Source organism: Rattus rattus, chromosome 3, assembly GCF_011064425.1.
Source record: "Rattus rattus isolate New Zealand chromosome 3, Rrattus_CSIRO_v1, whole genome shotgun sequence".
NCBI lineage: Eukaryota > Metazoa > Chordata > Mammalia > Rodentia > Muridae > Rattus > Rattus rattus.
Genome location: NC_046156.1, coordinates 120,009,913 through 120,024,626, shown reverse-complemented (window position 1 = coordinate 120,024,626; position 14,714 = coordinate 120,009,913). Strand labels below are relative to the sequence as shown.

At 37.4% G+C, this 14,714-nt stretch overlaps 2 protein-coding genes across 4 annotated transcripts in view; one reads left to right on the top strand and one right to left on the bottom strand.

The window, feature by feature from the left end:
* Positions 1–981: 981 nt before the first annotated feature.
* Positions 982–14,350, top strand: Ttc14 (tetratricopeptide repeat domain 14). Of its 3 annotated transcripts, XM_032898518.1 has the most exons (12): positions 982–1,238; positions 1,747–1,871; positions 1,982–2,181; positions 3,490–3,574; positions 3,706–3,835; positions 4,060–4,215; positions 4,528–4,599; positions 4,998–5,117; positions 5,216–5,338; positions 7,376–7,493; positions 8,385–8,494; positions 9,239–14,350. In XM_032898518.1, exons 1-12 carry the CDS (start codon positions 1,081–1,083, stop codon positions 10,146–10,148), a joined length of 2,307 nt encoding a protein of 768 aa, XP_032754409.1. In that variant the 5' UTR covers positions 982–1,080; the 3' UTR covers positions 10,149–14,350. The 3 variants fall into 3 exon arrangements, with proteins under 3 accessions (XP_032754409.1, XP_032754411.1, XP_032754410.1); XM_032898520.1 differs by lacking the exon at positions 4,060–4,215; XM_032898519.1 differs by lacking the exon at positions 4,528–4,599.
* The window catches only part of Ccdc39 (coiled-coil domain containing 39), a 38,257-nt gene continuing 36,622 nt past the window's right edge, over positions 13,080–14,714 (bottom strand). Inside the window, exon 20 of the mRNA XM_032898521.1 lies at positions 13,080–13,896. Coding sequence (XP_032754412.1) covers positions 13,749–13,896 — 148 coding nt within the window. The 3' untranslated portion in view covers positions 13,080–13,748. The remainder of the gene's footprint in view (positions 13,897–14,714) is intronic.

Below are 14,714 nucleotides of genomic sequence, written 5' to 3'. Positions count from 1 at the left end.
CTTTCATCCCCTGCACTACCTCCTCCCAATAATTTCATTAAATTATTCATATTTCTTAAAATTTTCTCGGAGGTTTTTCTAAGTTAAAAAAAAAATGTAGGAGGGGGTTGTAGCTCAGTGGTAGAGAGGACCCTTGGCTAGCATGCTGAAAACCCAAGCACTAACCAAACCCCTCACTCCCTTTGTGGTCTGGTCAACTATCCAGTCTTCTGTCCCTTTCAAAATCACGTATTTGTCACAGAAGAAAATGAATTCAAAACACCTATAACTATTTAAAAAAAAAAAAAAAAAAAAAAAAAAAGAGCCCGGTCCTCTATGGTGGGCGTGGTGCCCAGGTGTAGAACGAAGTTGTGTGGCATTACACGATGTGTAAAGCTAGCACTGACGCACAGCCAGCAAACCCTAGCCAGAGTCTTAAGCTCTTCCGTCGCACTGTGGAATAGCCACCACATAGACATCACCCTTGAAGTAGGCAGCTTAGCTTTGTAACTCCTACCAAGCCGTGAGCAGAACAGAGCATGCGCGGTGCACTTTAAAGGTCTCCGGGCCGGTGACTGTGAAGTCCCTCTAAAAGACAGTGGGGTACACTGTGGACACCCGTCCGGCAGCTAAGTCAACGTTAGGTCCCTGCCTGTCTTCGCCCCTTCGGTTCACCAGGCAGCCTTCCTGGGACCGCCACCGTGAGACAGTCCTGAGGGAACGCTGGCTGCCGCCCCCAACAGACAGGACTGAGGGTACTTCCTCCGCGGCCGCCCAGACTCCCTTGCACCACTGAACTCGGCAGCGCGGGGTGAACAGAGAGACTCGAGCTCTGGCCCTTCCAACCTCGGAACCAAAGCCCGACCTGCATGCTTGGGCGTGCTTAATGCAAGCGTTCCCACACGTCACACCTCAAGCCCTACTCCGCCCTTAGCGTCAGACCGGATTCGCGCTCCCTGCGAGTTCCCATAGTCCCGCTGGGTCTCGCGAGACTGAGGCAGCTCGTCGCCGCGAGCGCTTCCGGGAAGTTAGCGCGTCGTGGGTAGCTTCCCTCAGCTTGCGGGAGCGCGGGCTCGAAAGCCGGACCCTGGCGGGCTCGCCATGGACCGCGACTTGCTGCGGCAGTCGCTGGGCTGTCACGGCCCGGCGTTGCTGTCGCTGCTGCGGAGTGAGCAGCAAGACAACCCGCACTTCCGGAGCCTGCTGGGCACGGCGGCCGAGCCAGCCCGCGGCGCGGCGCCGCCTCCCGGAGCCGGCAGGTATGGGGGTCGTAACCCGGGCCTGGCCGGGGCGCGGGGCGGACTGAAGAGCGGGAGCCCTGGGGTGTGTGACCAGGCACTGGCTCCTGGCTGAATGGCCGGGTTGCCAAAGCTTTCAGAGCTTCCCTGCTCCCATTTCTAAGTAGTACGTCCAGAGAGAATGGGCTTCAAACTTCTTCCGGAACTCAGTGGGTAAAAGCGCTTGCCATCGAGCATCCTCACCTGACTGATTCCCGGGATTCACAAGGGTAGGAGAGAACGATTTCCAGCGTTGTCCTATGACCCCCAAGTTGCACACAGTGGCACACAGACGCCACGTATCTACACCAAATAAACACATAATGAAAAGCTAAGGTAATCAAATAAAACTTCCTCCAGAGACACTGCCTGGATAGAACCTGAGCAGGGTTGGGTGATGAAAACCGCCTTTCACGAGTTTGAATGTAAGAGAGCTTTGCTCATTAAAAAATAAATAAATAAATAAAAATGTAATCACCTTTCTTTTAAGGAAAGAGAAGAGAGTTGACAACATTGAAATACAAAAATTCATCTCTAAAAAGGCGGATCTGCTTTTTGCCCTGTCTTGGAAACCAGACGCATCTGTACCCTCTGAAGTACACGACGACAATGACAGTAAGTTTAGTCTGGAAAGCTTTTAGGATTGATTGGTTGGTTTAAAGCAGTATATCAAAGGAGGAGAAAGTCAAAACTATCGTGGCGGTCTTTTTTACTCTTTTTTACAGATCATTATGCAGTCATGCCACCTTTAGAGCAATTCATGGAGATCCCAAGCATGGACCGGAGAGAGCTGTTCTTCCGAGATATTGAACGTGGTGACATCGTGATTGGAAGAATTAGCTCGATTCGGGAATTTGGTTTTTTCATGGTGTTGATCTGTTTGGGAAGTGGCATCATGAGAGATATATCTCACTTAGAAATCACAGTAAGTCACTATACAGTCATCCCATGCAAAAATTATGTGCTTATTCAAGTCTGCTTAAATTTACCCGGTAGGGTATTGGGGGTGGGGTTAAATATAAGCTGAAGAAAACAAATACACTTTCTCTTCTTACTAAACGCCTTAGAGAGCAGGGCATTGGCAATGTAAGCTCTAACCCTAGTACTCAGGAGGCAGAGGTAGGCTGAACTTGTAGTTAAAGGCAGTCTGAGCTCTGTAGTGAAACCCTGTCTCAAAAAAAAAAAACCTACTAGAGTGTTACATTTCTTCCATTTTGGGTGTTTTAGAGTTGGGGGATTCTGGTTGCAGGTCAGTTTTCCTTTTACATCATAGAGATCTGTTAGTGGTTATGATGATGTTCATTGGTATTCTGAAGAGATATCTTGTGAATATTATCTTAATAATTGGGCATTGGATATTCACGTGTAAGTAATTTAGCAAAACCTTCCTATCATATATTTATAATAAGCATATAACATTCTCACACTGTAATAAGATACTTGCCTCAATTTGAAATGTTTCATTTCAACACTGTTGATGTTGGCTGACTGTCTCACCATGTGAAGAGAAAAAAATATACACCAGGAGAATGCACATTTCATCTAGCAAATGCTAGTATTTTTTGTATCTTTATTTGATTCTTAAAACTAGAAAACAAGCTTTATTGTGATTGGACACAAATTGTAACTAATGATCTTAAATTTAAGTCACTGACATGTTTGCCAACAGTTGTATAAAGCCATCAAAAAAGAATAGAAGTATGCCATCTGTGGCAAATGGATAGCCTGAAGACCCTGTCTCTGATGAAAGAAGGCAAACAGAGAAAGACAAATATCACATGTTCACATTGTGTATAAAAGCCAAAAAGTTGATACTGAAAAAGACAGTAGGCTGGTGTAGCCAGAGTCAGAAAGGGTGAAAGGACTGAAGGGAAGTAGATCGCTGACAGCAAAGACAGATTAGAATCGAGGTGTTCTGGAGAACAGGAGAATGGCTAGTCCACGACTAGAAAAGGATCTGAAGACTAAAGCCAAAGAATATTGTATGTCTATTACTAGTTAAAGTAGGATAATTATATATTGTGTATATTGTGTATTGAATTGCCACCCTGTAAATATTATATAATTGTACCCTGTAAATATGTATAATTGTGGGTTATTTAAAAAGAAAATAGTGTTAGACTTTAGAGTTGTTAATGTTCATGTGCAACCATTCATGATAAATAACTAAGATAAGAACTACTGTTGTTGCCAGAGTCAAATGTGTGATGTTTTCAAATACTTGTCATTGCAGGCTCTTTGTCCCTTAAGAGATGTGCCTTCTCACAGTAACCATGGAGATCCTTTATCATATTACCAAACTGGTGACATAATTCGAGGTGATCAGCTTCAACATACTAATTAAAATTTTCAAATTAATGTTGAAAATGTAGTTTAATGAAGGTAGTGTTTGAAAAGTTTATTTTTGTTTTCACTTTTTTATTGTTTGATCCTTTTTTCTTCTTGAAAGCTGGCATCAAGGATATTGACAGATACCATGAAAAGCTTGCAGTATCTCTATATAGCTCATCTCTTCCACCACACCTGTCCAGCATTAAACTAGGTGTGATTACGTCTGAAGAGCTTCCTTTGTACTACAGGTATTTATCTTGTCTATTCTGACAAATTAGAACTATAATTTCATTTTATAACCTTTAAATTACTCTTGGCTTGGTAGAAGGAATTATATCATAATAGTACACGACTTTTGTGTACAAAAATGGTATTAGTATTTAAACCTCCTATAGTGATGATTTTAGTAGAAGTTGGGTGTGTTCACTATTTGTGTTTCTGATTTTTTTTTTTTTTTTTTTTTTTTACAAAGGAGGGGTGTTGAACTAAATAGTAATTCTTTGGAGTCCTATGAAAATATCATGCAGAGTTCTCTGGGATTTGTTAATCCAGGAGTAGTTGAATTCCTTCTAGAGAAACTAGGAATAGATGAATCTCATCCACCATCTTTAATGAGAGGCCTACAAAGGTAAAAGTAGATCTGCATTCTCTTAGCTGGTGTAGGTGGTGAGGGGAGTGGATTAGCTCAGTAGCTGCAGAACATTTTGACCACAGCAATAGGAATATACTGAGGGTGAGTGAAGCGAGCCTATCTCCTCCTGGTCTGGATGCTAAGCAGTAATATTCATGCTAAGCAGTAATATTCATGTTTGAACATGGCCGTATAGAGTAATAATGCATTTCCTGCTTAAAATTCACCATTTCACTATTATATCTACCAGAGACAGAATGAAGTATACTTCTAAAGTATTTACATTTTTGACTCTCATTTTCTTTATAGCAAAAATTTCTCTGAAGATGATTTTGCTTCAGCATTAAGAAAGAAGCAATCAGCATCTTGGGCTTTAAAATGGTATGGAGATTGTTCTGTCAAACAGTGGCAATTATCTAGTGTGACACTTTTAGTCAGGCACAGATTCTCTCATCGTCAAGACTAGAATGTGTTTACAAGTGAATGAACATGTTTTTTACATTATTCATAATGTCAAAGGTATTATATTGGTCTTACATTGGAATCTTAACAAATTTTGTTCAGAATTATTTTCCAGAAAGAAATAGTGTTTCGGTATCTGAGTTTTATAAATGTTTGCCATGAAAATCTGTAAAAGCAGAGTACTTTTTAAGTATATTGAGAGTAATTTAGAAACTAAATATTTGCCCAATTTAAATGCCTTTTTATTTATTAATGATTTATACTAACATTTAGATACTTTGTAAAATATCTGTGATGTTTCACAAATATGTTTTCAGTGTGAAGATTGGAGTTGATTATTTTAAGGTGGGGCGACATGTGGATGCCATGAATGAATACAATAAAGCTCTGGAAATCGACAAGCAAAATGTGGAAGCTCTGGTAGCTCGTGGAGCATTGTAAGTGAATTGTAGATTTTAAGGAGATGCTTTGAACAATGTGAAAAATGTGTAAAAGGGTCACAAGATTAAAATTTTCTTTTGTTTAATGTCTCTAGATATGCAACAAAAGGAAGTCTAAACAAAGCAATAGAAGATTTCGAGCTCGCATTAGAAAACTGCCCGACTCACAGGAATGCGAGAAAATATCTCTGCCAGACACTCGTAGAAAGGGGAGGGCAGTAAGTATGGGATTTCATTTAATAGTAAATGTCTGGTATGCATTCAATTCCTGTGATATCCTGAGATTTTTGTAAAAAAGTAGCTTCTTGGCATAGGCAATTTCAGAGTACTCTTTCAGTTTGGGGTGGCAGAGTTTTTAAAATAGTCATTTTTGTCCCTTACTCTTGGCTTATTACTGACTGCGCACATGTATGTGCATGTGTATGTCTTTGTCTTTGTGACTGGAGATCTTTAGTGTGTCAGGCTTAATTGCTCAGAATGTATTTTTTTGTTACATAGAAATATAAAGGGCAATAGAATAAGTTATGTGTTTTGTTTCAGAGCACATATCAGAAGGTTTTGTTCTAGTAAAGGATTTAATTTTTAAATCATTTTATTATAATAGTATGTAATGTTCTAAACATGATTTGAATGATTTCTAGTAAATTCTGATTAAGATTCTGCTGGTATATTCAGCTAATAACTCTGCTCTGTCTGGTAAATCCCACAAATTCAGATTAAATGGTAGAGTTAAAAGTATTTGCACTGTTGCCGATGTAGTTGGCAGCATGAACATGGGAAAGTGGAGCCTAAAAATGAGGTGGACTAAAGTCTCATGCATAGCCAACTTCACTCAGAGCATCAGACAGTTTATGTTCCGAGGGTATTCTGAGAGCTAGGCAGGGTCATATGAGTTCAGGCTATATACAATCACAAGGGCAACCTGAGCATGGTAACATTTTGAACAACACAAATAAGTACAGTGTGTAATCTGAGGCAAACCACTCCTGTTTTCTACACCTGGGAGGGCATGAGAGCACATTCTAAGGATAAAGCCATATTGTGTACAAACAGAGGCTACAAGACTCTCATTTACTTGCAGTTTCTCGTGGACCATGTTCTGACAGGCTGGCATCCGTTTTAATGAAGACTGAAAGCCACTTATGACAGTGGCATCATTGTGCTATTTCTCTTATCTTTTTGCAGTCCTGGGAATGGGACCTAGATACCATTTGGTACCTCAAACATGCTAGGCAAATGCGCTACAAAGGAGCTACATCCCTAGTGCCCTGTCTACTGCTACTGAAGAAAGATTGATCTCTTCTGTGTCATAGATCTGCCTGGCCATTCTTGCTTGCTTGATGAGCATTGCAACTAAGGATTTGTAGGATAAAAATGCCCACAAATTACTATTTATGAAATTTTAATTAGTGACTGGAGCTTGTTCATTGTTATCAAGTAAATAACTAGTACCGCTGAAATGAGGTTGTCTTGTTCCTGGTGTACTAGCATCTTTTAGCTAGAGAATGCTGCATTAACCAGTTATCCAACCACAAGTATTGGTAATGATTTTACTTGTCCCTTAGCTCCCTATATCCAGTCTCCTAACATGACAGTAATCCCATTTGTTCTGTAGTAATAATTTTTTCCTTCTGTCAACTAGAAGTGCTTGGTAAAGTTTTTTGACTTTCCTATACCTAAACTTCCTTTCTCTGTGTAGCCCTGGCTAGCCTGGAACCTGCTATTTAGACTAGATTAGCCTAAAAATCATAGTAACTTTCTCCCCCTTTTGCCTCCCAAGTGCTGGGATAGTAGGTATATGCCACCACACCCACCCAAACATACTAATTTTGATTTTTCACAGTTCAGACTTGTGGATTATATGATAATTAGTGATTGTAGATTATAATGTTATCTACAACTATGTATATATGTGTTTTAGTATTTCCAAAGAATTTCAATAAATACAGAGGAAATTTTTCCATAGAAAAGGAAGCTTCACAAACTATCTTTAAAAAGCAACTTTATCTAATTCTGCTCTGATGACAAAAGTCATACTAAATTTTCAGATAGCAGGTTATGTAAAAATACCAGTATTGTTTAGGGACTAGTAATAGATTTTCATGTAAGTGCTCTTTTTAGTAAGTAAAAATATAAATAGGTAATTAGAAGATAATTTGCTAAGCATTACTTGCCTCTTGTCATAATTGTGTGATGATTTCTCTATGTATTTGGATAAATTTGTGTTTACAAAATGCTTAATCTTCTTAACTAAGGTTGGAAGAAGAAGAAAAGTTTTTAAATGCTGAAAGTTACTATAAGAAAGCTCTGGCTTTGGATGAGACTTTTAAAGATGCAGAGGATGCTTTGCAGAAACTTCATAAATATATGCAGGTGATTCTTTATTTCCTCTTTGAAATTTAATGGTATTTAAAATTAAATATTGTTTTCTTTTAGGAAAAAGTGGGTAACCTAGGTGAAGTATTATAAAATAAATGCTTTTCCTAATTAGGTTTGCCTAGCATTATAGTCCGGGTGCTTCTTTGTTTATTCACAAGTAAAGCTAGCCACATGAGAGAATGCCTACACCTAAATCCACTATGTGAGACTGAGTGTTCTCCTTTATAGAGAGCTTACCTGATGACTATAAGATTATGAGTATTGCTGGTGTAATGTAGACATTTTTACATGTTCTTTCCTGTAATACTGATGATGATGTTTTCTCATGCATTTTCTTCTGAATTGGACCATTGCTGCTGTGTCTGTGACATCTGGTGCTGCTCATCCCCATCCACAAACTGGAAAATGATTTCTTGTGTAATCATGCGTCCAACTGGGCTGTGCTATTTTTAAAATGGTTTGTATTTGAACATGGTGATTTTCCCCTCAATTCACCTCTGTGGAATGTCCTTGCTTAAATTTTATTTGTAAAATTGGCATCCTGTTTACATTTTCCAATTTTTAAAAAATAATTCACCGTTTTTTGAATCTTACTTGCATTCTGGGTCATTGGTACTACTGCAATGGCTTCCCTGTTTTTCTTGGGATACCAACTGCAATATGGTCCTCAATACTGTTCTGGCCATTCAAATGACTAATGCCAAATGTGTGTCATTAATTTTTTTATTTGGAATAATATAACTTGTTGAATACTGGCTATATGGTGATTTGGTTATCCTAAATTGGGTTTCTGGTTGGGGGGGTGGTTTTTAAATACTGTTCTTTACATATTCTGCCATTTTTATTTTTAACGTGTGGTTTTTTCCGATATCTGGGTTCTAAAAGAAATCTTTGGAATTAAGAGAAAAACAAGCTGAAAAGGAAGAAAAGCAGAAAACAAAGAAAATAGAAACAAGTGCAGAAAAGTTGCGTAAGCTCTTAAAAGAGGAGAAAAGGTAAACTATAATATTCACTGGTTTTTTAACTTTAAAAGCAACAGAGTTGAACCCCGAGTGCCATATGGAGGTAAAGTAAGTAACAAAATGTCCCAAGTGATAATTCTTAGCAAGCATAGGGCCACATGGTAAGAAACTCAGCAAAGGAGATCTAAGGCTAGAACTCTTTTTAAAAATTATATTAAAATATAGAATAAGTTACTTTAACTCTTTCTGGGATAGGCTTTTAGAAGAGGTTCTTAGATACTGGTGGTTTTGTTCTGTAGTTACTGTAAGTCGTGGGAAAGTACTAGCATGTAGTGTATAGAGGACATAGGACCCTTTGTATCAACATGATGCGGTGTATAGGACAGTCTACTCTTACCTTCACTAAAGAACTGTTTGGCCCCAGAATGTTAATAATGCCAAGGTGGGGGGAGGGAAGGCACATGAAGAAACGAGGATTAGGTAGATAGAAAACTCAGGCTGCTTCTTGCATGTTCAGGTAGGCATGAACAATGCTGGAAAGGTTACTGCATCTCAGAAATCCTGGATTTGCTTATAGTGACACCTTTCTTCGGAGGTGCTCTCAAAAGTCATGCTTCATAGTAAAACTTGGTGAAATGAATGAGACTGTTATTATGTCTGAATGATAGCTTATTTAGAACATCTTCAAGTGACACAAAAATAGGTTAAAATCTTGAGGAATATTTGACTAATGTTTTTGTACTTAACATGTCTGATGAGCCAACTAATTTTTTTAAGGCTAAAGAAGAAAAGAAGAAAATCATCATCTTCCTCTTCAAGTGTTTCTTCAGCCGATGAATCCATTTCTTCTTCCTCATCTTCTTCCTCTTCTAGCCACAAACGGCATAAGAAAAGTAAGAGGAATCGTTCAGAGTCTTCTCGAAGTTCAAAGAGGCACTGGTCTAAGACATCTTCAGGCTACACAGATCAAAGTAGGAAAGATGATTGCTATCCAGTTCCAACTAATACCTCAGCATCTTTCCTTAATCAAAAGCAAGAAGTGGAGAAACTTCTGGAAAAGCAGGATAGGTTACAGTGTCCAAATGCACAGGTGAAAGAGAAAGAGAAAGGCCTTCTCACATCTTCAGTTGAAGTACCAGATGATTTGGGAGGTAGGTCAGATTTGTACAATAGCTACAAAACCCAGGCAGGTAGTAGCAAAACTGAAAAGCCATATAAATCAGAAAAACATTTCTCCAGTAGGAGAAATTCCTCAGATTGCTTCTCTAGAAATTCAGAGGACAAGATGAAAGCATCTAGTTACCGAAGATTTGAAAAGGACACAGAGGGAAGAAAAGATCACTCGAGGAGGTGGGAGCCAAGCTCTGGGAAGTACTCTACTTCACCAGCAAGTTCAGACTATGCTTGGAAGTCACTTGAAAAACAAAAAAAATGCATGTACTCTGGATCACGGGATGTCAGTAAACATGAGCAAAGACACCAGTTAAATCCAAATGAGGGAGAGCGTGCACATGATAAGGAGGACGGCTGTGGGGAGGGTAGCAAAGCTGAGGCTCCAGAAGACATGCTAAATAACAAAGAGCAGCCAGAAAGCAGAGTTAAGAAAAATTTACCTCAAAATTTACTCAATATATTTAATCAGATAGCTGAATTTGAGAAAGAAAAAGGAAATAAGCCCAAAAAATGATCTGCTAAGGAAATTTTCACTAGTTTTCAGAAGTTTGGAGATCCTTTAGCCCTAACAAATAGTTCTAAGTCTAAACTTACTTGTTGCAGATCACAAAAGGCTGTCTAAGTTATCAGCCCCTTGTCAGTCAGTGTTGTGGGTATGTATGGATACAGCTTTTAACTGACAATTCAGACTTTCTCACCTGAAGCTATTTTCTGAGCACTTTGTTTCTTCACGGTACTGTGGTTTATGAGAATTCTTCTGTCCGTCTTACTTCACTGTTAGAGGAAAATATGTTTGCATTGAGCAGTTGGATCGTTTTATCAAAACCTTTTCTGTTTTTTGTTAAAGTCCTTAGCCTTTGGGGGTGGGGAAGAATTTATGGTTGAATGTTTTGTAGGTATTATTTTCAATCATTTGTTTTCAGTATTAAAATTTTTACACCATTTCATTTTTTAAGTGATAAATTATGACTTGACTTAGTGTCCAAGGCTTGATGTAAATGGTTTTTGAATACTATTTTCTTCGCAGCTTAACAAAATACCATAAGAATAAGACCATGAAAGTTGGTTAGTCAGAGCCTGTTTTCTTTCTCCAATATTATTTTTACTTTAATGGTTATCGTCATAAGAAAATCTTTAATTTTAAACATTGGCCTGACCCTTTGAGAGTTCTGTATCAAACTAGATGAGAATAGAAAATAACTATTAGTAAAAATAGCAGCTGAGAAGAACCATGTTAATCTGGTTTTCTGCTGTCACATTGCAAAGCTTGGAAAGCTAGTAGGCATGTTTCTGAACATCAAATCAGTCAGGGCCGATTTGCAGCTTTGGTTTTCTTCTTCTCTGTCATTTTCCTCCTTTATTGATGCCCCTCACTGAATCCTAGTCAATAACCCAGAGTAAATCCCAGGCCTCTGAGGTGGCTCAGTGGGTAAAAATACCAACCATGCCTGATAACCTGAGTCCAATCCCAAGTCCCCATGGTATAGGGAGAGAACTCCCCTTGACAGCCACACACCCAAACACAGTAGTACCATGTGTGGACCTATGCACATAAACAGCTAAAGAGGAAATCATCTTTGGCTTTCAGAGAATCTCTGAATTACTAGAAATTGAATAGTAGACTCTTGGCAATATTAGTAAGTATCATTAGCTATTGCATTTCTGATGCTCTTAAATTATGATTCTAGAAAGTATAAATAGCAATAAGCTTTAAATCTCTTATTGGTCATTAGATGGGATCCACCCTCAGACATGCATGAGGGAGTGGCAGAATTAGAGGAGACTCATTGCATGTTTGTTTCTACCAGTAAAATACTAAAGCTTTAAGACTGATACATAGTATTTGTACCAAATTATAGTGATGGAAAACTACTGCAAAATGTAAAATTTATTTTACAGTACAATACAGAAAAGAAACCTTAAGAACAATAAATAATGGCGGCAGAAATTTCATAATCACTTCAACATTTGTTATTTCACCAAGGAACTATTATTAGTCATAGTAGTAGTATTACATGGGCTGGGGCGAAGGTGATGAGCATGTGTGCCACATACGTGGACACTGGAGGATAACTTGAAGGAATCTCTTTTTCTGCCTATGGGTCCTAGGAATGAAACTTGGCTCATTGGGCTTGACAGCAAGTACCTTTATCCATTGAGCCATTTTGCTATCCCAGCACCAAGGAACTCTTTAAGAGTATTCTATATACTAATATTTAATATATTAATATTTCCAGTATTAAATATATTAATACTTCCAGACTTATTCCTATATAGCTAGGGTTTGTTGTTAAAAGATGAAGAGCACCTCTCTGCCTTGATCTTTGAGAATCCCTAGTACACCTCACAGTCTTACACATATCACCTTCCTTAACCCTAGGATAGTGCCTTTGAAAACTACATCTTTCCTAGGAATACTAAGATAAGCAGACTACACGAAGCATCCAGTTCCTTAGAATATTTAAGGAGTCGTCACAGAAAAATATTGGGGATTTAAAGTTGATTCTCAGTTCTGTCTTCAGGTGTTTCTTTCACATTAATATGTCTGTAGTTTGTATGTTCCCTAGACAGCTTTGTCTTAATTTCCATGAGGAGAACTGTGACTTCTGGATGTTAAGATACTCCAGATCTGCACACAGGGTTCATCCTTTGTCTTACCATTTAGCATTGATACATGCAGTTAGTATAGTGGTTAAATGTAAAATTGGATGCTGGCCATTCCAGAGTAGAGTCTCCTCGTGATTCCATAGGTACAAGCTAACTACTTACTGTGCAGTTAACCCTGTTTCAGTGCCAGTGTGTTTTGTTTATATGTTACTTTAATAAACCTGTGATAGTTAATTACCTCTAGATTACAAAAAGAAAAAGCATAGAAAAGTAATCTCCCTCGAAACAAAACCTCTGCCTTTGTAGAACACAAAGTTTTAATGTTTTAAGTTCTAAGCAACTTAGAAACTAATACATAACTGAGAATCACAACATTGATAAACAAAATGATAATAGGATTGATCAGTTTTAGATCTTAAACATGATGTGCATTTAAGCAATGTTTGAACCAAAAAGTGCCCAGAGTTTTTCTTAGCCATTTTACTTATTAGACTTAACTATATTTCTAAATTTAAAGTGATCGTTAGTAAAACAGATTTATTTACTACCAGTGCTGCTTTTTCAGAAGTGACTGAGTAGTGGTTCTAAGACAATCACTGTTGTAATGAATATTTTCCCCAAGGTTTAAAGGAAATGCTGATTTATATACCTAAATGGTGATGTATTTGAAATCTAGCTTTATAGTATTATTTCCTACTCTAGTCCCAAAAGTTCAAAGTGCTGGAAATAAAGTATTAGCTGGAAAAACCAATTTTAAATATAGTTATGCAATATCTACCTCCAGTGTAAATTTAATATGTTCCCTTCTTTCAAGGTCAGAGAAGAAACATTGTTAAGCAGCTTAAGTTGCACTTTATTTGTGCATATATAGAGATAAATGTATATGTATACACACATATACAGTGTCTTTTTTACTAAACTTTTTCTTGAGGGAGTGGGAATGATGCTGTCCTTTGGTTACAGATTATAACCAGTACAAACAAACAAAAAACTGGCCTTTACCAGGGTCCTCCCTCATGCCCACCCAACCCCCAAAAAAGATCTGAAGAATACGGTTGTTGTTTGCTTTTTGTTTTTTATTTTAAAAAGTAATTTTGTGATCTAGAGTAAATGGAAACTTCCTTATTGAGCTATAGAATGAATCTTTAGAAATGTATTAGTGAAAGAATCTTATAAATGTGTTACTTCATAAAACATTAACACTATAGACATGTTCTAGTAAAAAAAAAACTGCTTTGTCACGTGTGGCTTGGCTAAGATTCTGCAGTTTTCCTTCTCTATAAATAAAACAGTAGGAAAAAAAAAAAACAAAAATCTATCTTTGTTCTTTTTTTCAAACAGCTTTTATAGCCACCATGCAGAACTTTTGTCTGGTTTGTACTTCTGGTACTATTTTAGTAGCCTGTATCGTTAATAAATGGAACCCCAGAAAAAGAGGGAGACTTAACTACTAATAAGGTTTTCGTTTGTCTTCAAAATTTGTACAGAAGATAAAAAAAAAAAATGTTTATTTGTTGAGCTTTTTTCCTTTAGGGATGTTGGAATTGCTGCCACTACTAGACCTAGAACTATCACTTCTTGCCGGAGGTCCTGGGAATTTGAGCTCTATCACTTTAGCTGTGGATGGAGAGATGGGAATTGAGTCCTCCAGCGACCTGGAACAAGAAAGGATTTTCTATGAACTTAATGCAAAATGTACTTCAAAAAGACCTTTCTATTGGCAAAAAGAAATATTTAATTCCATAAGAAATTAAAGAACCAGGAAAGCTATTAGTGTTAATAAAATTTTAAAATATGACCAATTCTTTCAAAAAAAAGAAATGAACATAGTTTAAGTAAATTGTTAATTGTTTCTGTGAGAAGAATATTTTCATCAGTTTCATAGAATTGGAAACAATAGTTAATAAAGTAGAAACAAAAGGAGTGGGTGCTCGAAAAAGTGATTAAAATGATAGCTTTAAGTCATTTATGCTGAAGAGGAGAAGGGTTGGCAGGAACCATTGTGAGATTGTTAGACAATAGCCATTTGCTTCTGAAATGGTATGGTTTATCAAAAGTACAGAAAAATTTAATACATAATAAACATTACGTAGTTTAATATATTTATGTTAATATGTTATGTTAAAAGGGATCTCTTTTTTAATGAAACAGTTACACAGACTAATAAAAACTAGTACATAACTTTCAACTATAGAAGATTAGAAATCTTAAAATCAGGTTTATTATTAATAAATCTATCAACAAAGACAGAATATCTATACTTATTCCTGGTAGATTTTGGTTTGCATTAAGCTAAGTAAGATGCCGTAAATAAACATCTCTAATTAGAAAATCCATTGTGCCTCTAACTTTACTCTTACAGTTTAAAAAGACTTAAATTTTCCTAGAGTAAGAGTTTGCCCAAAATGTTTGCTATATCACCCCGGTTTTCACCCAATCTTGTTCCCACAGTGAATGTGTCATAATAGAAATA